This window comes from Corythoichthys intestinalis, chromosome 4 (genome assembly GCF_030265065.1).
Source record: "Corythoichthys intestinalis isolate RoL2023-P3 chromosome 4, ASM3026506v1, whole genome shotgun sequence".
In the NCBI taxonomy this organism is placed as follows: Eukaryota; Metazoa; Chordata; class Actinopteri; order Syngnathiformes; family Syngnathidae; genus Corythoichthys; species Corythoichthys intestinalis.
The window spans coordinates 19,457,656-19,485,081 of NC_080398.1; the positions used below are offsets into that span (position 1 = coordinate 19,457,656).

General features: G+C 38.9%; 2 protein-coding genes across 2 annotated transcripts in view; one reads left to right on the forward strand and one right to left on the reverse strand.

Moving 5' to 3' along the window:
• Positions 1–4,500: 4,500 nt before the first annotated feature.
• crabp2a (cellular retinoic acid binding protein 2, a) lies at positions 4,501–26,620 on the reverse strand. Its single transcript, XM_057834541.1, has 4 exons — positions 26,347–26,620; positions 8,565–8,743; positions 4,998–5,114; positions 4,501–4,909 (listed from the first exon to the last, which is right to left on the reverse strand). The coding sequence occupies exons 1-4, from the start codon at positions 26,426–26,428 to the stop codon at positions 4,859–4,861; spliced, it is 429 nt and encodes a 142-aa protein (XP_057690524.1). The 5' UTR covers positions 26,429–26,620; the 3' UTR covers positions 4,501–4,858.
• LOC130914938 (uncharacterized) overlaps positions 5,016–27,426 on the forward strand; it is a 49,287-nt gene continuing 26,876 nt past the window's right edge. Inside the window, exon 1 of the mRNA XM_057834540.1 lies at positions 5,016–5,154. The gene's annotated coding sequence lies outside the window, so the exon portion shown is untranslated. The remainder of the gene's footprint in view (positions 5,155–27,426) is intronic.

The window sequence follows — 27,426 nt, forward strand, 5'->3', positions numbered from 1 at the left end:
AACATGCTCGAAAACTCACCAAAATTTGCACATACATGCGGCTTCATGTAAATTTCATGAATTTAGCAACAATGCGAAAAGATGTAATAAAATGGCTCAGTGGCGCCCCCTTCCATTTTTAAAAAAGGCCTTTCATATTATTTTTTTTCGACGTAGAGTGATGAAATTTGGGGAGTGGAAACGTTGTGCAAAACTGCTCCAAAAAGTCTCTTGCACACATATTCCAAACCCAACAGGAAATCGGGTATTATGGATTGAATTCTGCAGAACATGGCATTTTAGTCAAAAACCAGCATGCACGTTTGAGAACATTACGCCGAAGCAGTAAGTTGAATGCTCCTCAAACTTGGTCAGACTGTTCATGACACATATGAGATGTTAGGTTATCAAAATGGTGACATTTCATTCACGGGCCTGACCTGGGCAGGGGAGCAAATGCGGCGTATTTTTAACAACACGCCGATTCAGTAAATGACTAATAACTTCCTGATTGAAGGTGCAATCTTTTTCATATCTGGCATGACTGTGAGGTATTTCAGCCTGCACATGACCTTATTGAAATATTACCCATTACGCCTGGCGCCCCCTAGTGGGATCAGGAAACACCCTTTTAATTATCGAGAAAGGCTCCTGCTTCTCTGGGACAAAAATCAATTGACCTCAAACCTGAATCAGGGGAGCCTTAAGACATGTGTTCAGGTGCCTGATGAACAATTTTGTTTCGTTAAAGCAGAGGGGTCCTATAGACCCTACTCACCAACGTCACAGAATGACGTGTCGCTGTATGCGGCCGCCATATTGTCCGTCTTTGTTTATCCCTATTCTCAATGGTTTCAATTTGTCGTGCAATTTATAGTGCAATTCATGGAAGCCCCGGTGCTTTCAGACGCTGTAAACTCATTGGATGCGTTGCATAAAGGCGTTATGTGGAAAAGCTTCAGTCTATCCATTCGACAGATCCATATTTGATGCCTAAATCGATATTTTTCGACCCGCTGTCTTCGCCCTCTCTGCCTGACATCTGCTACCCTGATATCTACAACTATCTTATCCACAGAAACTCGACCTATTCTCACGAAACTTTGAAAAACATTAAGAGCAGCACTCTAAGCAACATTACCCTGTGTGATTTCTAAAATGGCGACAAAAAAAAAAAAAAAAAGTTGACTGCGATGGCCGACGCTTCAAGGATAGCTGGATATTGGACTATTTCTTCAATAAAACACGTAACAACTGTGTCTGCCTCATTTGCAAAGAGACAGTGCTGTTTTCAGAGTTCGATGTGACGCGATAATATTACCGAACAAGACACGCTGACATGTACAACATTACAGGGAAGATACGCAGCGAGAAATTATAGCAACTTTAAGCTAGTTTCATTTCACAGCAGCAGCATTTCGCAAGAGCCCGAGTGTCGAAAGAGAACGCCACAAAGACGAGACTGTTGAAATTATGAATAAAAAAAAATAATAAAGCAAATGTGACACACAGAAGGGCTTGCTAACATTTGTTTAAATATATTGTTCTATGTAAATCAGCCAAGGTAGCCCCCCGCATTTCACCACACCAAATCTGGACCCCTTTGCAAAAGGTTTGGACACACCTGTTTAACTGATGATCCGTAGACGAGGCCAACTTCTTTCACTTGGTACCAGCTAAATATTATTCAAAATGTAATGATGGTGGAAGAAATAAGCATCTTGAATTTGAAACTGTATTTTGTCGGCGATTTGCCTCGCAATGATCTTAATTGTGGTTGTCAGCCCAAAACCCTCTAAATATATATTAAATGCATCTTACCAGATATAAAATGACTACTACATAATCCGTGGTAATCGTTTGGAGCCCAGTTTTCTCGTCGAATTGCAGCTGTCCATCTCGCTCTCCTCTCCGAGTCTCTCGGAATACGGTAGAACTTCAAGTCTCTCCGTCTATCTTCTCTGTTTTTGCAACCAACCGCCACACACGCCTTCACCATTTTGATTATTAACGTTAACGAGCAGAAAAACACGCCAATTTACGTAGCGGTAATGCGTCAACACGACAAGTAGACGGACAACATGGCGCGGAGGCGTGGTTGTGACGTCATGTGAGTAGGGTCTATAGGAAAGTCATAATGACCGTCGCCAGTTTGTCTCGCCACTAATTCTGAACATTCACACATGCAACATATCCGCCTGGATATCTGTCTGTTGCCACGGCCCCGACCTGCATGCCGTCCCACTTTGCCTGAACTCCAAGTTGCGCCATACCGCGAGGGCCCGTTCAGTCCTGCTTGCAGGGCTAGTTTATTTTGTTGTGCATTGTTGAATTGTCAGTGACAAAAAATATGATTAAACAACATTGTAATTATAATTAACAAAACAATTTGTATAAGGCTTAAAAATTCTTATTTACAAACCGAATCTGAATAATAATTATATAATATTATACATTAATATAATATTGTAAATAATATACAGTACTGTGCAAAAGTTATAGGCAGGACACCTGCCTAAAACTTTTGCACAGTACTGTATATTTTTATTATATTATGTATATACAGGATATACTGTATGTATATATTTTCCCCAAGTGGAAGCTTCCATGATCCTAATAAATTTAATAATTAAAAAAATATATATATTGTATATTGTAATATATACATTGTATAATAATTGTAATGAAGTATTTTTAATAATTGGTTTTGGATTTCAGCCTTGATTTTCTTATATTCGGTTTCAGCTAATCATTTTCATTTTGCTGCATCTCTTATAATTTCCTCTCAAATTGGATTGTAACCATGTACAAGCTGTCAGGATGTTTCCTTGCAGTATCTTAAAGTGCCTATGACAGCAAAAAGCATATTTATTTCATATTTAACACTGTATTTTATGCTCCTGAATGAAATGGACCACTTGGATCTGTGTGGAAGCGATCGATATATTAATTCAAATTTTTTTAATCCCACACCATGAAAATGTGTGACTTCCGGCCAGAGTCTGGATTGAGGAAGAAGGCGAATGTGACGTCCCCAGACTAATCATCTTCACAATACAGCCATTACTACATTATGCAGAAGGACTGCAGATTCAGCTGATTTTGCGGATTAATTCGTTATTTTTCGCATTACGCCAGCACAATGTGCTGCAGCCTTTTGTTGCTGCACCAGGGAGAGGCGTGTGAGCCTTTTTGGGTTTCAAAAAGGTCCTGTTCACCGTGAAGAATAGACAAAACAAGTCCGACAACTGTGGGACCATTGGATGGACAAGGAAGTGAGTAGGCTACGTGTTTTATATTTTGTCAAATACTGGGATCATGGCACACATTTTAATAAGGAGCTGGCTGGCATTTGGTCTGTGACAATGCTTCCTGTCCCCTGAAAAGATGGGAGTGTCCGCCTCCTCCGGCCGACGACTGGCAGCTTGTCACACACCATGCTCGCTGGCCAATGAGCGGCCGTGCTCGGGCAGCCACGCGCTCTCGACTGCGGTTCTCGACCCTCTTCATGTGCCCGCAGAGCAAGCACTAGCCTTGGGTTGGGCTCGGGCCGCCAGTTTGTCCACTAAGAATGCGCCATTTTCGGCATTCAACGACGAGCCGAAACATGCTCGCCGCCGGGGGCTGGCCGATCGGTGAAGGCTATCATCCCCGCCGCTGTGTGTGAGTGTGTGACGGGGTAGTTTTGTGTGATTTTTGTTTTTGTTTTTGAAAGGTGAAGAAGAGACTTTGAAGAGCCGCTTGGTTCAGGTTAGCATGTAGCGTAGCTCTCACACTCTTTTGTTTGCACTCTTTCCTTGTCTCAACTCCACGCAGGGAAATGACAAAACTCCGGTGGCATAAAATCCCGTTCAGGAGGTTTAAAAAGTCGGCAGTTTTGACCATTATGCAGTAATTTAGCCCTGTCGTACTGAATAAATGGATTTTTAATATTTCATATTCCATTTAGTACAAGACTGTTATTTGTCATGGCCATACAATTTATTTAGCCATTGGGGAAAAATACTTAGATAAAAAGAATTTCCTGTAAAAATAGTGGAGTAGAGAGATAAAAACAATGATGACATTTTCATCTGCTCACTGTCGCATTTTCTTCATTCTGAATCTTCCTCCTCCATTGGGCTGAGTTCTAAATCAGCTGAAATCGTTACTCTGCCAACATCATCAACCAGATGGCGGTGCCAGAGCGCTATAATAACAGGAGTAGCTAAACGGCAGATTGAAAGACTCATTTCTCGTCATCTGCGCTTTGCCAAATTGTTGTGTATAATTGAATCATCTCAAAATATGATTTTAATTCACATAATAATGCTATTTAAGATCTTTTATGGTGTCACGGCACTTGAAGGCCCACAAAAATGCCAGATTAGGAGGACTGTATAAGCGAGTGAAGATAGGGAGAAAAACTGTAGTGTAATGAAAATATTTGCCTGCTTGAAATGTGCCAAGCGACGAGGTTTGAGGAAATGTGGCAAAGAGATGACTGGCAAAGTCATCAAGAATTCGACAAGTACTTCAAAGTCAAAGTTGCTGCTTTATTGTTTTCGTAGAAAATGTCAAATAAGCAAACACAAAGTCAAAACCTTGGCTGTACTGTAGTGTGGTAATAAATATCAAATGAAATAGAAAATGTTAGCGAGGGCCAAAGATACATATTGGACACACACGGCAAATAAATGAGCAGCACGTCAATCATACAATGCATTTACATACTTTAAATCCAAAACATTTTGATGAGAGCCAGAAAAGGTTAAAAGAGTGCAAGGCTAAGACAAAAGAAAAGATGCGTTTTTTTTTTTACTAATTTCACGGTGCAGCTATTGGAATAGACAAAAAGTACAGGTGACGCAGATGGACCGAAAGTGAGAAGTGCTCTTGTTCATTGTCGTTCGTAGACTCTGGTGCACACCACGTCATCTGCTCCCATGGTCTGAAAAGTGTTGAAAGAATACCGTCAGTCTGAATTGAATTGAAATTCCTGAGAAAAAAGCAAGGCGTTTTATTTTCTGTCTGTTTACCAGGATCAGCTTGCCGTCGTTGGTTATCTCACGGGTCCAGGAGGTTTTAGGCCCCTCCCCTTTCTGCAGGGTCTGCTCGCATCTGATCTTGCTGTCCGTCTCCCAACGTGGAGAACTCTGAGCGTTGAGAGACACAAACACAAGATGGATTGATGAGGTAACATTCATTAGATGATTATATGAGGGTATAAATGTAGTTCCAAGGTTTAGCGTGTTAACTCTTTATCAGAGGTGGGTAGAATAGCCAAAAATTGTACTCAACTAAGAGTAGTGTTACTTCAAAATAATGTTACTCTAGTAAAAGTAGTCATACAAAAAATGTACTCAAGTACAAGTGAAACAGTATTTGGTGAAAAGAATACTCAGCACCAAGTTTATATGAACTGTTGTTACAATGGTACTGTACAATAACAATTACATAACCACATTAAGCCCAATAAATAAATAAATATAAACCCATTGAATTCCGGCGAGCAAAAAAAAAAAAAAAACAACGACAGAAATGAAGTATTATTTGTCCCAAGAGCATGAATGCCCTCTAGATGAGAAATAGTTCCTAGTTTAAATACAGTCCCTGACAAAAGTCTTGTCGCTTATCCATTTTGTAGAAACAATTGTTAATATCCTGACTTTTAATTATTCAATTGGTTTCAGAAATGGCTCATATAAAAGCTAAGACCCTCCCAAAATGATGTTGAATGTACACTGAAAAAAGATTATCATTTAATGAAGACATAAAGGTCAAATTTTGGCAAGACAAAAGTTTTGTTGCCTACAGAAAGTAGTATGAAAATTGAACAAAAAATACAAAAATATGTTACATAATTAAGTAGTGGTGCTGTGAGATCCAAATTTAATATTTTGTATGACTTCCATTTGCTTGAAGGACTGCATCCATGCGATTCGGCACGATTTCGATTTCAAAGAAAGCAGTCTTGCATGCCTGCCAGAGTTAATCGACATTCTTGGGTTTCGTCTTCCATGCTTCCTCTTTCATTCTACCCCAGACATGCTCAATGATGTTCATGTCTGGTGACTGGGCTGGCCAGTCCTGGAGGATCTTGATCTTCTTTGCCTTGAGGAACTTTGAGGTAGATTGAAGTATGCGACGGAGCACCACCCTGCTGCAGAATTTGTCCCTTTTTATGGTTAGGAATGTAAGAGGCAGCTAAGATTTGTTGATATTTCAGACTATTTATGTTGCCTTCCACCCTGCAGATCTCTCGCACACCCCCACACTGGATGTAACCCCAGACCATGAATTTGCCACCACTAAACTTCACTGTTTTCTGAGTGAATCTCTGATCAATGCGGGCTCCAATAGGTCTCCTGCAATATTTGTGGCGACTGTGGTGTAATTCAGTGGAAGACTCATGTGAAAAATCCACCTTTTGCCACTTTTCCAGCGTCCATCCTTTTGACAGGCTGTGGGCCTTGGCAAATGCCACACGTTTTTTTAATTGTCTTTTGTTTAATGCTGGTTTCTGGGCACTGATTTGACCATGGAGGCCCTTTCTAGACAGAGTTCGACAGACTGTTCTGGTTGACACAGGGACTTCAGGTGACCAGGTCTCGTGGAGCTCTGCTGCAGTGGAGAAAGCTCAAGATCCTCCAGGAATGGCCAGCCCAGTCACAAGACATGAAAATCATTGAGCATGTCTGGGGTAGGATGAAAGAGGAAGCATGGAAGACGAAACCCAAGAATGTTGATGAACTCTGGGAGGCATGCAAGACTGCTTTCTTCGATGTTCCTGATGACTTCATCAATAAATTGTACTGTAAATTGTAGTTCTTCAAGCCCATGGAAGTCCTTCAAGCCCATGGAAGTCATACAAAATATTAAATTTGGATCTCACAGCACCACTACTTAATTAGCTTATATTATGTAACATATTTTTGTATTTGAAGTACATTTTTGTTCAATTTTTACACTACTTTCTGTAGGCGACAAAAGTTTTGTCTTGCCAAAATTTGACCTTCATGTGTTCATTAAATGATAAGTCTTTTTTCAGTGAAACAAATATATTTTTGTACAATCAACATCATTTGGGAGGGTCTTACCTTTCATATGACCCATTTCTGAAACCAATTGAATCATTAAAAGTCAGGTTATTAGTAGGGCTGTCAAAAGATTAAAATTTTTAATCGAGTTAATTACAGCTTAAAAATTAATTCATCATAATTAATCGCAATTAATCGCAATTCAAACCATCTATAAAATATGCCATATTTTTCTGTAAATTACTGTTGGAATGGAAAGATAAGACACAAGACGGATATATACATTCAACATATGGTACATAAGGACTGTATTTGTTTATTATAACAATAAATCAACAAGATGGCATTAACATTATTAACATTCTGTTAAAGCGATCCATGAATAGAGGGACTTGTAGTTCTTAAAAGAAAAATGTTAGTACAAGTTATAGAAATTTTATATTAAAACATCTCTTAATGTTTTCGTTTTAATACAATTTGTAAAATTTTCAATCAAAAAATAAACTAGTAGCCCGCCATTGTTGATGTCAATAATTACTTACACAATGCTCATGGGTGCTGAAGCCTATGAAATCAGTCGCACCCAAGCGCCAGCAGAGGGCGGCGAAACTCCATAAAACACAACAAGTGAGCGTTTCACTGTACTGTCATTTAAATCTGTCTGAGCGGGGCATCTGCGTTAATTGCGTCAAATATTTTAACGTGATTAATTTAAAAAATGAATTAACGCCCGTTAACGCGATAATTTTGACAGCCCTAGTTATTAGCAATTGTTTCTACAAAATGGATAAGTGACAAGACTTTTGTCAGGAACTGTATACTTCAATCAGTTTTAAACAATTTTTAGAAATTTTAAGTGATATTTGACTTTAGCCTTAAACATGAGCCATCAGCACACCTCCCTAGAACTCAATTCAACCACGATGAGAAGTTTGCATCGTTTTTTCTTTAGCTTTCCGTTCCTTTTTACAGTAATACTTTAAAGGAAAAAAATGATGTCGGTTATACAAAATGTAAAATGAAATATTTTTGTCCAGAGGTGTTGTGACAGAAGCAGATAATCACCAGTAGTTACTCTTTGCTGACGATAGAACTTCTGTTTCTGTTGAGCATCATTGCTTTTTTTTTGTTCCCACTGGCTACTTTTTGTAGTTTGAAGCTTCTGCGACACATGTTGAATATTATCTATTTTGCATTGAGGTCAATTCTGTAATTAAATGAGTCAAATGGAGAGGGTGATTTCCAGTGTTGGCTCATTGAGACACAAAGAGGAACAAGGAGGGCGCCGTTAAGTGATAACTTTGGATGCGCTCAGTGTTACCGCAGTGACGCAAACACTGATTGCGCGTTTGCCTTGGAGACAAACAAACAGTAAAAAGTGGAAGAGCAAGAGGGAAAACACAGCGAGTTAAAAGGCCTTCAGAGACCGAGGGGATGGGTGGAGATATGCTATCAGGCCAAATCAAACAGATTGATTCAATATGGACCGCTCGCTCTCTACACGCCCGTCACCGCTGTGATTTGATGGGAAGAGAATGTAGGAATGCTCTCATGTATCACGTATACCGTGCAGGGGCGTCCGTCCACCGTGCTCTCGTTGAACTCTTGTCCCACGGTGAAAGTGATGTGGGTGGTCCGCACGGTGGTGGAGGTCTTAATGGACAGGGTCTCGCCGTCCTGCGTGATCTCCACCAAGGGCTTGGACGCTGCCTTGCACGCGATCTTTCGCAGCATCACGTTTACACCTATAACACACAGGACTGAAGTTAGCCTTTTAATTGAGCATTGTTAGCGCATTGGCTGCCATTGACGGTGGTTGACGTCCAATCCATTTTGAGAGACTGGCGGCATCAGTAGCCACGTTTACATGCTGACTTTTATTCATACCGATTCAAATAATTCCGAATGGAAATTTCAGATCAGCTGTTTACATGTCACTTCATCTATTCCGATCCAGCGTTTACATGTGTCTGCCTTTATTCCGAAAGGACGTTTGACAACTGCCGTCTGACATGCGCAGATTAATCAAAACAAAGCGTCACGTTGCAAAACATGGAGATCGATCGTCAGATCAGCTGCTGTTTTAACTTTTCGAGTGGAAACAAAACTTCAGAATGACACGCCGTTCATTTAAAAAGTTGTGTGGACTGGTGGAGGGATTCATGGATATAAACTTTCCGCCGGACTCCAATTAGGTGCGCTGTGCGTGTGCTTGGAAGCCATGTTGCAAGTGACGTTACTTACATCACCAAGTGACGTCACCACGTCAGTACGGAGCATGTGCAGAAAGAACGCAACCAGACACCGTTCCGCTTCCCTGTTTACATGATATAATTTTACTTCTAATCGGTTTGGGAAAAGGAATATTCCACCCCTGTGAACCAGAATGAAATTCCATTCGGTTTGGGCCTGTTCATTCCGAATGAGGTGTTTATATGGAACACATTTATTCGGTTTGAACATCTAAACCGATTGTAATTGGAATATTTGGCTCCATGTAAACGTGGCAACTGAAAGATACGTCACAGCCAGTCCTCCCAGTTTAGATGACAGTGGTACTTCAACATACAATCGATTCGACTTTTGATCTTTTCGACATCCGACGTAAAATTTGACCTGCCATTGCCATCGACCACACGCTCGAAATACGATGATTAATGACAGCGCCGCAATTACTTTGTTTTCCCGCAAGACGGACACACGGCAGATTTTCTTGTGAGGGAAATCAACATGGGTTCCAAGAATGTTAGTGCAGGTGTGGAAAAAAGGAAAAATGTGAGGCTTACCATTGAAATAAGGATGGAAATGATAGAAAAATATGACACATGAATTACTATTGTAACATCGCCCCCAAAAAATTGCCAGTTTTGTCAGGTTTTTAATAATTTATTTCAGAACTTCTGCAAAACAACACACCTACTGTCCGCCGCAGCTGAACATGAAAAGTGAAAGAAAAAAATCCTCTCTCACTCTGTCATGTCAGCCACGCGGTGCGTTCAGGTACACCACGCAAAATCCATTCGCCACATTAGAACCCGATTCATTACATTATTACAGGTATTATTATTATTATTATTGCTACCATTATGATATTATTATTCCTATTTTTATTCATAATTTATTTGTTATGCTCTGTGTCATTGCTATTTGCAATCATACCAGCAGCATTTATTAAGGATTTAGTGTAGGTTTTCGGGCTGTGGAACAAATTAACCCGTTCAGACATGACACGTTCGCATCTCTAAATATACAATAAATGCATTGAATTTACTTGTCATTGTCACTTCGGGGAGATGATTGGATGAAACTATACCCATCAAAATCAAATCATGAGGTTTGGCACGCCCTCTTTATTATTTTTTGGCTCTTTGAAAATGGCTGACCAAACGCAACTTCAAAAAGGATAAGGTAAAGTGCTTATTTTTCATTAAAAACACATTTACATTAAAAATAACCAATAAAAGCATGAAATATCCGACCAAAAAATTGTACTTTGTTCTGGTGTTTGAGTAGAGGAAAAATCAGCGCAGATTTTTTTTTTTTGCCCAGCAGAAAAAAAATGCAGGTCTGAAGGTGTTTTAATGGAATTACAACGTATTCTTATGGGAAAATCCTGCTCGACATACGACCATTTCGATTTAAAAACAAGGTCCTGGAATGATTGACTTCGTATGTAGAGGTACCCAGTGTATTTGGATGTCTATTGTTGCCAATGGCAGATAATGAGTTCATATGATGTTGGAAAATATGAACCGTTTATTAGTAGTGAAGGGAGACTCACTGTAGCACAATAATGAAATATATTTAATCAAGGCATGTGCGTTTGTTTTAAATTAATGAATAAACTCTCACTTCAGAAAATTTCACCTTAAACTTTGCATTCTAAAATAGTTTTAGCGTGCTTTTTTTTTTTTTTTTCAAACAGACCTATCAAAGGCGTTGAGTAAACAAAAACATTTCAACAGCGCAGTTGTCTGTCTTTGAGAAGCTTTCACCATATTAGCGTTAACAGCTGCTAATTGCAATACATCAGCCATTAGGCTAGTGGCAGTAATTTTCAATGAATGATCAAATTGAGAGTCAGAAGTCTGTTTATTTTGAATATCGAGTGGTTGCTTAGGACCTTGAAAGGCAAACATACCTCATGACTTCTTTGGCCATTTAATCCTATTTTAGGATCTTGAATTCACTCAAATTTGAAGGAGAAAAAATGCAACCCCTTCGCTAGTTTAAATCAGATTTCAATTATCTTCGCATTTTTTGAACGCTTGTCCAAAGCACAAGAAGAACCGTTGAAAACCTCTTCTTAGATATGTGATCCATGCCTCTGGTTTTATTTTCATCAATACCTCCTCTTTGTGCATCTGTGTGGTCCCCCCCCCATTAACATTAGTCATCTTCATTTTGAAAAATAGGTTCAAACAAGGGACAAATTTACAAAGTAAGGACTTGCATAACCAGTTGTAACTGTGAATGAATATTCTCATTCAGTCTATTCCAAACAAGAGTGCACTCGGGTCAAAAGAACAGATGACTTCTGTGTCAAACCAAGACGGCAGCGGATTAAACAAACCCATGTTACCAAGTGTGTGGGCGGAACCTTTCTAACATTTTGACCGTTAATGATGAGAGAGGAAACAATGAGGTCATATGACAAACCACGGCCAGCACATCTGCAATGGGCCTTGACATAATCATCTTTGCACGCACAAACACGTCCAGTTCGTGCGGTCACACCCAACCTTTGTCCCACCGCAGGTATTTTTCTTATTATCTCTTCCAGTATTGTGTATGCATTTAGACAAAATAAGGCAAAAATGATACCACTCAGTCATATGTGTGTGCTAGGAAATCTGTATCTAAGTCTGAGGGGAAACGTATGCTTGTTTTCGTGCTGATGTCTGTCTGCTTTCCAGTTGGGTTTCCCACCTCACACACATTCCCACCTGTCAGCAAGAGTAAATATATACACGCTAAGAAATGCCCAGTCATTCACAGTGCACCAGGATATCCACACTGCGTGTACAGTACGTGCATTGTCACTTTATCAGCTGGTTTCCTTCTTTTCTCTTGTTTACGTCGCATGTGCAAATGTTACTTTTCGATTTTTTTAATAGGAATTTTTACAATTTGATACATTTGACAAGACATGGACATATCAGTGTGTGCCAAATGTGTCTACATTAATGCATTTTGTCCACTTCCAAAACACCACGCTTTATGGAATACAGTACCGTGCATTGAAAACAGCATACTGTATTACGTCAAAGCTTTTGCCTACACGATTATATTCTTCATGGTAGGCAATTTTATTTTAGGGAGATTTTTTTTTTTTCCCCATTTCTTCATACCCATTATCGCCTAAATTGCTTGGATTTTAAAATTTCGGCCAGACACTGTGTCTAAAAAACTATAACCAATTGACACGTCTGACCTCATTTTTCTTTTTAGTGACCCAAATTTAGTAAAGTCTGACAAGCATTTTGCTTGTAGACCAGTGTTATCGACATTACAGATCGATCGATATGAGTTTTTCAAGACCGATACCAATTATTAGTAGTTAGAGAGTCCGATAACCGATTTTTGGAACCGATATTCATTTGCAGTCAAAATTAACTTAAAAAATTTTAATAATGCAAACACTGAACTTCATTGAAAAAATGTTTATTGAATCACAAAAAAAAAAAAAAAAAAAAAAGATCCAGAAGTGCCTGAATTTCCTAGACTCAGAAACATCTTTTTAAGTTGAATAAAAGGTTAAATAAATAGTTCTCCCAAAAAACCCAAAAGGTTTTAAACCTGTGAATGTCCCACCGTGCCGCCTTTATAATGCAAACTATTTTTAAACAAGAATAACGTAGAAAAAAGCTGTCTTTATTAAATGTTTCATTGAGTGAGTCCATTGAAATCAGTTTACTAATGAGAACAGCCGCGCACACACACACACGCAATAAGTTGCCACAGCACACTAGTGTTAAACGAGCTAAATGATGATTGACACATTTGGCGTCTTTGAAGGTAGCTCTGCCAAGCTTCTCTGACAAGATCAAAGCTTCAACGCCTGTCAATCGTCATTGACTTTAACAAGCAAAACTCACAGTGCGCTGCTGACCAACAAAAGCAGCAGGAGGGAGAGTGAGGCTGCACGAGCATGAAGCAGAAATTTTTTTTTTGCAAAGTAAAACCTCGATCCTATTCGCTAAATTCCAATCCTCTGAAAAATAGCGTGATCCTTAGTCCCAATCCCTATTTTTAAATGGAATTTTTCATATCAGCCGGTCAGATAAAAAAAAGGCCGATACCGATACACGTCAAAATTCAAAATATCGGCACGATATATTGGCCAGCCAATATATCGGTCCATCTCTAGTTGATATGATTACTCCAAGAATTGATATGTTGTTTTAAAAGATGTCACCCTTTAGTAAAGGTTTCTACAAAATTTTTCTATTGCAAAGATGTCTCCGTTATGAAAGACACTCATTTATTTACAAGAACTTTGAGAATATATGGTTTTGCTGTTACAAAGACTGTATTTGTTCACAAAAATGTTGCACTAAAATATTGTCATAGTCCGCAAGGGAGAAAATAATAGTTGACATATTTTGTCAGTCAATTCACTGCAATCCTTCTACCTATTAGGGGTGTCAAACGATTAAAATTTTTAATCGAGTTAATTACAGCTTAAAAATTAATTAATCGCAATTAATCGCAATTCAAACCATTTATAAAATATGCCATATTTTTCTGTAAATTAATGTTGGAATGGAAAGATAAGACACAAGATGGATATATACATTCAACATACGGTACATACATAAGTACTGTATTTGTTTATTATAACAATAAATCAACAAGATGGCATTACCATTATTAACATTCTCTTAAAGCGATCCATGGATAGAAAGACTTGTAGTTCTTAAAAGATAAATGTTAGTACAAGTTATAGAAATTTTATATTAAAACCCCTCTTAATGTCTTCGTTTTAATAAAATTTGTAAAATTTTCAATCAAAAAATAAACTAGTAGCCCGCCATTGTTAATGTCAATAATTACTTACACAATGCTCATGGGTGCTGAAGCCTATAAAATCAGTCGCACCCAAGCGCCAGCAGAGGGCGACAAAACTCAACAAGTACACATTTCACTGTGCTGTCATTTTAATCTGTTTGAGCGGGGCATTTGTGCGTTAATTGCGTCAAATATTTTGACGTGATTAATTAAAAAAATTAATTACCGCCCGTTAACGCGATAATTTTGACAGCCCTACTACATATACAACAATACTTTAAGTACATCATGAGATAATACACTTTCTCATGGCGTTATGCATTTTGTGTCCAAAGTCAGCAGGGCAAAAGTAGCAAAATCGCCGGTAGCCATGGTTGTTGTTGCTCTTGCTGTTTAAGACGGCACGCTCTCGTGGGAGGAAGCGGAAATGCAACAGAAACTACGGCGGCTGAGATAAACCAAAATTGTGCGGTTTTGAAAATCGAACGTATTGATTTCAACATTTTTGACATTGTTTTAACCAGATAAGTATGTCTCGGTTAAAAATTAGTTGAGCAGCCTTAAGTGAAAGTGTGCAAAAGACACACTGTTTATCTTTCCATTTAAGAATCCAATAAAAAATATTGCAGCTAGATTTCTGAACCCATGTACCGAAAATTGTTGGCCATTTCGTAAGATAATTGTTATCATGAGTAAAGGACGACCTGTATGGGATTTTAAAATGCCGAAAAACTTTTCTGCTGATTGCCGATATGCAAAGCAGATTTTGTAAGCCGATATATGAGGCCGATATTCTTCTTCTTCTTTTTTTTAAAGCACATAGATTATAACAGGCAGTTAAAAAAAATGCATCAAAAGCTTCAAATTTACAATGATGACCTGAGACTTCAAGGATTAATTCGGTCTAGTGCTACCAAACAAACGAACGCAGCATTTCTTTTTATGATAATACACACTCAGCAAGAACAGTACATTATTTTCAAATAATTAAAACCACCACGATGTCACGAAGAAATGTAAACAAGTGAGAGTGAGCGTTGAAAAAGATGCTCGCCCCGCTAAAGCTAATACTAACGCGAATGCTATGCTAACACAACCAGTTATATTTAGAGTGTAAGGATTACTCAGTAATAGGGGTGTGACAAAATATCGAAATGGTGATATATCATGATACTTTGTATCCCAAAAGATTATCAATATGCTCCTGCCAAGAATCGAGATATCGTTTTGAAAAGGCGTCAATGTATTAGTGCTGCAACGATTAATTGATTAACTCGAGTATTCGATTAGAAAAAAAGATTCGAATTAAATTTTGCTGCCTCGAGTATTCGTTTAGTTATAGTGGGGTTGTAATGATTTATTTTGAAAGTGTTTGAATTGAGTTTTATTGATTTGGGCTGCTCCACTGCCCTCTAGTCTGCCTGATTTCACATGGCTGAATCCAGCTGCCCCATGTTACGACCAACATAAGCTAAGTTTTTGTTTGAACTAATGTTTTTTAATGCATTCATAATTTAGTTTATAGGTATATTTAGCCATTTTCTGTGGAAAAATGTCTGAGCATTGTACAAAAAAAACCCAGACTTTTGCTGTGTAAATTAGCCAATTGTTCTTTTGGTTTACATAAATCCTTATTTATTAATTTTTTTATACTGTTTCAGGCTCAGCTCGGGTATTTTAATTTTTTTATGTTCCTTATCCGATTACTCGATTATTTGGACTAACTAGTTCATCGATTAATCGGCCACTAAAATAATCGATAGCTGCAGGCCTACAATGTATAAAAAAAAATAACGTTGCTACCAAAATCTTCCACCATAATAGTGTCTAAGTTAACTCTAAGGCTGCATTGACTGTGCTCGACGCCCAATCCATTTAGACTGGGAACGTTCGTTCATTCGAAACCAGAGCATTCACAGTCATTCTGTCCGATTTTCAGGGCATTTACAGGTCACTTGCTGTTCATTTTAGGGCATTTACAGGTCATTTTCTGTTGAGTTTGAGTCACTGCCTATTCATTTGGGTGATTCCCAGGTCATTTCCTGTTCTGGAACTCAAAATAAATAGAATGAGACCAATAAAATACCCCAAAATCTACAGGAAGTAACTGAAAATGAACAGGTAAATGAGCTTAAATGGCACAAAATTACCTCATTGCTTGGTATTGGCTGCCACTACCGGCCATAGACGTTCAATCCGTTTGAAGTGGGAGGGATGGCAGTGAATGAACGAATGTTCATTCGCTGCCACCCTCCCAGTTCAAATGGATTGGACATCTTACTAATGATAAACTCATTCCAATTCACAGCAGAAGCTTGTTTTTCTGTTTATTAGTTGTTTGTAGAATATCCTAGAATGACTTCCTGACCAATGTATCGATAATCGTTGTATCGCCATATCGTCAGATCGTTATCGTGAGCTTTGTATCGTATCGTATCGTATCGTGATACGTACCTTAAAAGGCTAGAGCAACATTGCATATTCTCTCATGCAAGATTAAAAAATCGTACAATATTTACAAAGTCTGAAACTTCCTGTAGCAGCCTGTCTTCAAGCTGCTGCAGGGTCCTTCCGGGCTCCTACGGTCATTCAGCAGTGGCCACAGTTGCCCTTACAGATGCCTGATCAAAATCCTTTTTTTATCGGCTTACTTTTCTTGTTAAGTGGCCGATATTGGAAAAAAGTCTGTATATCAGCCCGATATATTGGCCGACCGATATATCAGTCGATCTCTAATCATGAGCCTTATATTGCAAATCGGATTATATGATGAAAAAAAAAAATAAAAAACTACAATGGTAATTGTCCCTAAAAAATGTTAAAAATAAACTATTCTAGAGAATTAAATGCAAATGTATTGCCCTACTAAGTCCCAAAAAATCATTATTATAGTATGTATAATATCATTAGAGCAATGCTTCTCAATTAATTTTTGTTACATTAACTGTTTTCCTAAAGTTTTTCTCATAGCAGTAATTTGTGCCAGAAAGGATTTAATCACATTCCATTATTTCCTATGAGGCAAAATGCTCCATGAATCCACTATATTGAAACAGATTTCCTGTTTTCAGATGATTAAAGGCTGTACTGTACATCCTGCCAATCATGTCAAGATTCTCATAAAGTAACAGCACAAGAGAGATGTCCCTTTCCTGACAATGTGGGTTTATTTTAAGGAGCAAGCTGAGCTGCAGACATTAACTGACCCCTGTGTCTCGTCTGTGTCTACCTAAAAGCCAAGTGGGGGGCCTTTGGGGAGGCAACAGGGGGACTTGAGGCTTCTCAAGTAACTGCTCCAGATTACACACAAGCTGACTTTTGGACACCCAAAAGGCTCCAACGCAAACAGATCTGGCCTCTCGAGGGTGCGCGCTCGCCCAAGGACCGAGCCAAGGGGTCAGAGATCAGGCGGCAGAGGAAGCCTTTGGGTTGAGGCGAGGCAGTGAGGGATGGAGGGAAGCGGAGAGTCGCCGGGTGCTGACAGGTCGCATACAGCTGCGCTTCTCACACCCTGATGCAGATGGGGTGGTCCTCCATGGGACATGAAGGTCGAGTTGGGGTTTAGTTTTGCATTACATGATAGTCCAATTTGATTTCCACAATCCAATTCTAAATTAATTGCTATTTAACATATTCACTATAAGCCAGTGCTTCTCAATTATTTTCTGTTATGCCCCCCCCAGGAAGACGTAAACGTTCCGCGCCCCCCCAACTCTCTGCTGCCACTGTAAATATACTGTAGTATCATTTGTAACAAAATTCTTATTATTATAAGTACACCTCTGCATAACATTTTATTTTTAATATTAAAGGAAAAAAAAATATATAGATCAACTTACAATAAAGTGTAAAGAAAAAATAACACACTCAAGATACATTTTTTGAACGTTTCATACTGAAAAATTAATAAAATCAATACACAATAATAAAATTCAAATTGATTAGCAACATTAACTCACGAGGACAATATGCAAAACAAACCGAAAAAACAAAAACAACAATATTTTTGGACAGAGGGACAGTTTTTGTTTTTGCTGCAGGCAGTATCAGCTCCTTTCTTATTGTGTGGGGTTATTTTACACTGAGCAACTTAGTATGCCACCTTTAAAGGGTATGACAACACCTGGGGAAATGCTAATATTCCATCATTTATCCATCAACGCATGCCTTTTGAATTCATATCATGCCACTTCGTGTAATTACACACATCGCAACACCAAGAAAATGATAGAAATTAGGTCGATTGTCAAGCTAAAAGGACTCGCCCCCGAGATGCCGGAAATCTAGCATATTGTGTGCGTGACGTCACTATAGGGCAGTGCTTCTCAATTATTTTCTGTCAGGCCCCCCCAAGGAAGACGTAAATGTTTCGCGCCCCCCCAAACTCTCTGGCGCCACTGTAAATAGTATCATTTGTCTATAAAATTACTATTATAAATACGCATCTGCCTAACATTGTGTCCTTTTTTTTCTAATAAAAAAAAAAGTAACATAGATCAACTTATAATAAAGTATAACTTTATTAACATTGTTTTGTTTGTAACAGAAGACTTGACGTGCATCAATTTGCCTGAATTTTTAAAAAAAAGTCACATCCAAACTGTAAAAAATACACTCAAGGTACATTTTTGACCATACAGAAAAATAAAATGTAATAAAATCAGTAAATAATAACAAATTAAAATTGATTAGAAACATTCACTCATGAGGACAATATGCCCAAAAATTTGACTGAAAAAACAAAACTGAATAAAAGAAAAAAAAAAGAGTGTCCTTGGACAGGACAGCTTTTATTTTTGCGACTCACAGTATTTACCTCCTTTCCAGTGGTGTGGAGTTATTTTGCAATGAGCATGCTAACAATGCTCACTGGATTACTGATATAACACTGACAAAGCAGGACGATTGTTGGCAATATTCGGCACGTTTTCACTGAAAAACAATCAAGCGCCTTATCAATGAGATTGGGGTCTAATTTCTTTAAGTGGCGTCTTAATTGATTTGGCTTCTGGCTGTCCGCCATAATTATTTTTAGACACAGTAAACAGTGGTCTTTCCTCATCACCCACTATATTAAAAGTCAAAGCTAAAAGGCAAACGGTACGAAAAAAAGCGCATTCTCGGCGGCCGAGGTAGAACCGTAGGTGAGGGCGGTCGTCGTGACGATCCCAAGCCGAAAATGGAACTTCTCGGGCGGCGACGTGAGAACCGGACAAGACAGTGGGTCGCTGCGTGAGTGAGTCCGGTCGGAAAACGGCTTTCGAAAACGGCGGTGGCACACTGCTCTTCATATCTGTCTTCTGTGTGTGCTGAGTGCTCTTCCTTAGTTCAAAAATACTGCGCGCACTCTGAAAATGAGAGCACCACTACCACCTACTGAGTGGATGTGCAAGTACACTTTATTCCAGTACGGCAAAAAAGTATGTTCCCCGAGGTCACATGCGCCCCCCCTGGCATCGCTCTGCGCCCCCACAGGGGGGCGCGCCCCACTATTTGAGAAGTACTGCTATAGGGAAACAACCGGCTCAGTGCTTAGTACTGAATGGCGGTGATGATGGCGGACAATTTTGTTTCTATTTGCAGCGACGAATCCGACGTAACGAACATTCTTCTAATGGTGACGAGGAGAGTTATGAACCTTTCTTTGGTGTTTTGGGTTATCAATTTGAGCCCAAACAAAAGCCAATGCAGCCTAATGAAAGGATCATTGAGGGGAGCAATCACACTGATGAAACACCGGCGGCAACAGAATCACCGAATGGTTTGTTTTGCATTTCTTTTTGTGAAGCTGATACACCGTGACCGCAAAATAAAGTAATGTATAGAATAATTATCATTTAATATGCTATCATCGGTTTCGCTCTGCCAACCGACACAAATATGAATGGGATTAGAGGATTTGTTCTATATATTTTACGAGCGATAATTTATACATGTGTCCAGTCCTATATCCAATGCGTGATATGTTTTTTATCATAAAAGAGTACTCACTCTGGCCATTTCTCTCCTTTGCTTTGCCTGGGGTGGTGAGGTGGTCTCATCAGAGCCAGTCATCGTCCTCTTTTACCGGGCACCTGCTTCTGCTTTCAGCAGCAATTTCTTAGCAAAACCTGATTTCATTTGCCCATAGTTCGTATAGCTTTCAGGTGTAAAATGTGCACCACACAAAACCGTGCCGGAGGCTGGGTCTGCAAAATTAGCCCTCTTAGCACTGACGAACTTTACTCATTGTCTGCGTAGTCCAGCTCTTTTTCTCGCGTTCGGGAACTCATGGGTACTACATTGCGACAAATGGCTATTTGTAAACCACATAGCATGACAGGTTTGAACCATTTTAGCCATTTTTTGATAAAACACGAACGCAACTCTCTCGTCGATAAACAACGATGGCACCTGCCTCGACCTTTTGTTTCCTTGTTATGACGTCTCTGCCCCATTCGGCATTTTCCGGAACACTTTCAGAAATGTTCGTCATTTTCGATCTATTTTCGATAATTGCTCATTAATGTGATTGTTTTTTTTTGTTAACTTTATCAATATTTGTTATCTTGGCACATAACGGTTCTATTGATGTCTCACACCCCCTTTGCGTTTTCATACCCTTTAATGATACTGACAGTGATCGCTGGGTTACTGATGTAACACTGAGCGGGAGGATTGCTGGCAATGTTTGGCACGTTTTCGCTGAAAAAAATGATTCCTGCTGTCCACTGCGAACATTTTTAAACAAAGTAAACAGACTGGTCTTTCCCCTCTCCCACTGTACTAAAAGTCAAAGCCAAATGCTACATACGCTTCTTCATATTTCCTTGTCTTAGCTTTTCATATCTCCAGTGCTCTTTGCTGTGTGCTCATGTTTGGTTCAAAAATATTGCGCATACGCTGAAAATGAGAGCGGCACTGCCACCCACTGAGTGGATATGCAATTACACTCTATTCTAGTACGGCAAAAAAGTATGTTCACCAAGGTCACATGCGCCACCCCCAGCATCACTCTGCGCCCCCCTAGGGGGGCCCGCCCCACTATTTGAGAAGTAATGCTATAAGCCTAGGTATCTACTGTATAGCATTCTTAGAGTCCACTATTTGAGAAGTACTGCTATAAGCCTAGGTATCTACTGTATAGCATTTGTAGAGTATGTGCTTTGGTCGTTAGAAAAATTGATATTTAGGAAACCCGTTAACGGCAATAGATGGCCAATCCATTTTGACTGGGAGAAACTGACAGCAAACTATCGGCGTCAGCCCTCCCAGTCGAAATGGATTGGACATCTAATGGCAGCCAAATTCAAAAATACCCTAAACATTTAACCCATAATTTCACATATGCTGGTCAGCAATTAAAATTCTTTGATTGCAAATAATAGCTTAGGATTCCTGTGTGATGAATTACCGTATTGGCCCGAATATAAGACGGTGTTTTTTTGCATTGAAATAAGACCGAAAAAGTGGGGGTCGTCTTATATTCGTGATCTAGACGTTATACCCATTTACGACGCTAGATGGCACCAGATATCATTGAAGCAATGTTCTGTCATTACAGATCTCAGCTACTCTCAAGTTTAACCAGTTTGCATTATTTCATTGCAGTGTTTTTCCTTATTCAGATTTGTTTCAAGACTACCGTTACAATTAGACTTCACTTTGATGGTTAATGCAGTTATTGGAATTTTGTTGTTTTATCACAATAGATTGGTTTATTTACATTTCAAAAACCAGAAGCCATTCATTTACGAATGTGATAGCACTTTAGTTTACATATTTAAATGTTCAGATATTAAGATTTGAATGAGGCAAAATTTTCTCTCAAATATATTGTTATAATCATTTGTTTCAGATGTACTGTAATTCTTTTCTGTATAAAAATTTGGTGTTCAAAAAGTCTTTTTTCAAACTTGAGCCTTGAAAAAGAGGGGGTCGTCTTATAATCAGGGCCGTCTTATATTCAAGCCAATACGGTAATTAAATCAAGAATAAATTCAAAAGTAGTATTGCAGTTGTATAACAGTGATAGTCATACCCAATTTGTCTTGACTTCCTTCCTCTATCGGTTATTAGGTGCATCCCTCCCTAGATAGATGGTGTACCCTCGGTAAATTAAGTTGCAATGAGTTTGTCAAGCAACTTATAAATAGGTAGTACATATACAAGTGGCACATTCTGAATGAGCCTACATGTCCACCACTTTAATAGGCAGCGCTCTGAACTGATGGTGGGTTCTGCTCTGCTTTAAGCCATCAGTTTCTAAATTGAATCTGTTCAGAATGCACTCAAATGAGGCAGAGAACAAAAACAATTCTTTAGTGACTCAGAATTATTGTGTGATGAAAATACGAACCGTAATCTTCACACCTGACTATAAGCCGCCACTCACCAAATTTGACACGAAAACAGCATTTGTTCATAGATAAGCCGCACTGGACTATAAGCCGCGGCTGTCCTCACTATATGATGGTATATTTACACCCAAAAATATTAACCGGTAACACTTTATTTGACAGCGGCATCATAAGATTGTCATAAAACCAAATGAACCACCATGAAGCTTTGAACCAATTGGCTGCAAACGTTCATTGCTTCAAGAAGCTTCATTTGGCTATCACTGCTCCCTTGGGGCAGACAGTCAACCTCTGCTGCCACCTGCTGTCAACACTGTTGTTGTCCAACATGCCTCCTAGCATGCATTGCACCGCTACAGATGTATATAACAATCAAAATTCATGTTCTGTGCTAAATATTTCTTCAGTTACTGTTCCAGTTGTTTCATCAATTGCTAGTTATGGTTAATGGTAACACAGGTTTGATTATGACATGAAACTGCTATGAGCATCAATGAATGCTTCTGACAGATTAGAGCCGGGCGGTACACCGAAAATTTACCGTTACCGAAATTCTTCACGTAATTTTGACCGTGTCGGTAAATTTGGTAATTTAATAAAACAAGAAAATATAGTATTTTCATTCCGCTTTGACTCTGTGTTGTTCGGCTATGTTCATTCCCCTTTAAGAAAACAGTCAGTGTGCTTACGTATGAAGTCACGTGGTTATTAGGAACTCAAACAGAAGCCCAGTAGGCTAGAGCTAGCGGCTAATGCTACAAGCAAACGGGATGGAGTCGGGCTTAAGGGAGCTTCGCCCAACTTTCACCCGACATTAAGTAGACTCTTGGCAGCCTCCAGACAGGCTTTCACCCACTTTCCTCCTTGGTTCTCACGATTTCAGGAGCGTGTGTTTTCAGTGCTTGCTACTGGTAGACAGGCCAGAGGCTAACGCTAGCGGCTAACAGCGGCTACAAATGAACGTGATGGGAATCGGATAGCGGCTCTGACCTTGTCAAAATGGCTGAACTTAATGAGTGGATTGTTCATGGACTGCATCTAGCAATTAGTATGTCGCGTTATTTTGTATCTCTGTATGTGTGAGATTTCTTTAATATCTTTTATGATGGTAAAGCATTCATCATAAATTATAATCCAACAGGGACCGTTTAATGGCCACAGCTATTTTACTGTACGTGCTTGCTTTATTCTGTGTCATTACTGTCATCTAAAATCTTAAATGTTTCATTGGCATAAGAGCAATATAGCTTTAATATGTGTGTGTCTGTGTGGAAGGTGCATGTGTGTGCATGCATGTATTAAAAAAATGCTTATGTGGAAAAAAAAAAAAACTTTGAAGTAAACACTTGTGTTGAGTAATTATATCGCAGCAGCCATTAACAATAAGTTATTTTTAAAATGTACATTGTTCAAGACATACAAGCTGTTATAAAATGTTCATACTTGAAGTCTTATTGTTTACAAGAATTTTTTTATATACTTCATGTTTAGACTGTGTGTACAATTGTTACATATGTTAAATTGAAAGCTGATAAATAAATCAACGAGAAACAGTTAATATGTATTTCATGCATTGATTCAAAATTTCAAATTATATCGCAGTCCGCTTGGGCAAATTTATCGTCATTTATTGTTATCAAGGTAAATCTGCTCAATTTACAGTGATACGTACTTAAGGCCATATCGCCCAGCCCTATGACAGATGTCATTTTGTGTCATCCGGCAAATTATCTCAGTTTTAAATGGATGTAATAGATTCGAGTTGAAAATAAATGGAGTTAGTGACATAATTTGCCGGATGACACTAAATGACATTTGTCATAAGCATTCATTAATGCCCATGATAGTGTCATGTCATAGTTATGACGGTTTTATGGCTTATGTCCTATGACGCCACTGTGAAATAAAGTGTTGCCTATTAACTAGAGGTGGGAATCTTTGGGCACCTAGTGATTCGATTATGATTCAGAGGGTCCGATTCGATTATAAATAGATTATTGATGCACCTCCCACTCCCGCTTTTAATGTTTAGTACATTAGTTACAATATTGTTCAAAAATCCTCTAAGGCTAAACCAAACTACTGTACTATTTCAGTTAACAGTTTATAACATTAAATAAAATACTCAAGTCCCCATTCTGTATCAGCAATTAATTTAATGTTGTGAATCAACCGTTAATGTTGTTAAAATTGCTCCCGTTATTCCATCATTTCCTTTCTGTCTACTTTCGACATGTCAAAATTTTAAAACTGTTTCATCATTTAAAGCTAGATTCAATTTGCCAATTTAGGAATATTTTAGATAAAAAGTTAATTCGGTTCGCTACAACAGAGCCTTCTTCAGAAGTCTACTGCTTTAAGATGAGTGCTAAATGATCAATGCAAAATAAATCTTTATTGACTTATACTAACTTTCATACTGTATGTATTAGTTCAAGTGATACATCGTTCGATCTAACCTTTGTTTTCAAAAACTACTAAGGGAACATTTTGAAAACTTAAAATGTCTGGGGTTTTTTTTCTAGCAAATTTAAATTGCAATACTTGAACAGAATTTAATTTATATTAACATTCACAATAATCTCTTAATTATCCAGGAATACAAAAAATAAATGTCTGAAGACCACTCAACATCGTCTAAATAAATAAATATAATTGAAAAAACATCTTGGCATATAACAAAAATAAATAAAAATGGAGCCTTCCTTCAGGTAAAACACAACTGCTTTTGTCCACAATCACAACCAAACTCAACAAAAAAGACCACATAAATAAAATAAAAATGAAAATTGGAGAAAAGGGGTTCAACCTCGGTTCACTACATTTCTCACAATTACCTTGAACAGTAGAAAACATACTGAAGGACACCCTCTCTAAGCAGCTTCCTACTCGAGTTTTGCAGGTCAGCAAATTTATACAATTTAATATTATGCTAACTCTGATGCAGATGGCAGTTTCAGTAACAAAATTAGTGGTTTGTTCCCCACCTCCACAACATTGATGTCTTTTTACATTACTTACACTGATTGCTGCTGCTGGCTTAAATAAAATTCTAATATCCTTTGTCTTTGAAGGGGGCGGAGAAGGCGGCATGTTGTTGATATGTTGTATCTCTGTCTGGGTTGTGAGTGCGTATGTGTATGTGTGGGGGTTAGGGGTCATGTCATCAGCCAATCAAACGTGTATTTGAGGGAAAAAATGGGTCAATTCTATCCATACAACATATGGAAAGACAATCTAAATTATCTATATACTATAATATATATGATATAATGCCAATAAGATTGCTTAAAAGTTGGTGGGGACAATTGAGCATGCTGAAAAGTTGGTAGTGTCATGTCCCTACCGTCCCCATGCAAATCTACGCCCTTGATTTCTTATATGTACAAATGGTTCTCAGCAGACTTTACAAATTGAGGTAGGACTGCAGACTCAATAATGGAACCCGCGAATCAGACGCGCAGTGACTTTGAATTCCCTGCATTCTTCTTCTTTTTTGTGCACAAGTATTGAATTGCCTTAAACAAAAGCGCGCATCGTCCATCTTCAAAATCAAAATATGCGCACTCGCACAAACGATCTCTCCCACACTGCACCACACTGGCGCAAACAAAACCTACCGAACAGCAGGTGCTTTCCCCCTTTGCGCTTCCCCTCTGTCACCTTCGATCACCCCGAGACTGTCCCGCACTGTAAACGCGTCATGGCGCGCCTATTCAACTGCGCGCACGCACACAATCCCCAAATCCGTGGCACAGACAGATGTGCCGCCGTTTGTCTCTATTGTGTTACGGCTGCCTAACCGGGGGGGTTAGTGACGCTGGCCGGGGGCCAAGGCACTTGAATTTTTCGGCCGTCCACAGAATGACAAAGACCCCCTGCCCGTGCGTAAAAGAGGCTGATTCCCGCTTGGCGCACAGAGCCGAGATGTGACCTACAAACGACACGAGACGGATGACCGCGGATTCTTTGAAGTGGGACGTCTTTCCATCACTTACCCAACACTTTTAAGAGCTCTTCAAAGTTTTCAGAACTCTTCATTTCCCAAGTGCCGGAGAAGTCCGGGATTTTACGCTCCATGTTCTGACGCGGGCTTGTTTAATGCTCTCAGGGGAACTGCTTGTCAAGTCTTCTTCTGCTGGACCACCGCCTGCGTGCGCACCTAATTGAGACTTTCTGGTGGAGCGTGCTCGTCCGCTTCTAGTTCCTCCCTGGGCTTTCCTGAGCTCCCCTGACTGTGTGCTAGCGAAAATGAAATGCAATTGCACTGCGGGAATAAAGGGGAATACTCTGGAGGGCCATGACCACGCCTCTTATTGATACGGTCACGCCCCGTAGACATGCAGATTACAAGCATGGATCCATAGATAGCATATATAGTGGATAGATGTTTTAAAGCGGAGTATGCGGCATAACTGGCAGCCAACTTGCAACAGGAGACTTCCCTGATTTACTCCCCTGATTTCCCTGTTCTTGACATGTTTACAAACGGCTTGGTTAATGGAAAGATAATATCAACGTGGCTGTGCATGTTGAATTAAATCAACTAATGATTATTTTTAACCATGCAGTGAAATCACTGATTTCTCTAGTGAAAAATGATTTAAAAATCAATACTTATTTCAATACACCCTCATTGACTTTAATGTTACAGTGTATCACAAAAGTGAGTACACCCCTCGCATTTCTGCAGATATTTAAGTATACTAGTATCCTTTCATGGGACAACACTGACAAAATGACACTTTGACACAATTAAACTTAGTCTGTGTGCAGCTTATATAATAGATTTAGGGCTGTCAAACGATTAAAAATTTTAATCGAGTTAATTACAGCTTAAAAATGAATTAATCGTAATTAATCGCAATTAATCGCAAATCAAACCATCTATAAAATATGCCATATTTTTCTGTAAATTATTGTTGAAATGGAAAGAAGACACAAGATGGATATATACATTCAACATACGGTACATAAGGACTGTATTTGTTTATTATAATAATAAATCAACAAGATGGCATTAACATTATTAACATTCTGTTAAAGCGATCCATGGATAGAGGGACTTGTAGTTCTTA

Coding starts and splice junctions, on each gene's coding strand:
- crabp2a (XM_057834541.1), bottom strand. CDS start 26,428: ATGGAGCGTAAAATCCCGGACTTCTCCGGCACTTGGGAAATGAAGAGT. Junction 8,744..26,346: donor AGAGCTCTTAAAAGTGTTGG/GTAAGTGATGGA, acceptor TGTGTGTTATAG/GTGTAAACGTGATGCTGCGA. Junction 4,910..4,997: donor ACGACGGCAAGCTGATCCTG/GTAAACAGACAG, acceptor AACACTTTTCAG/ACCATGGGAGCAGATGACGT.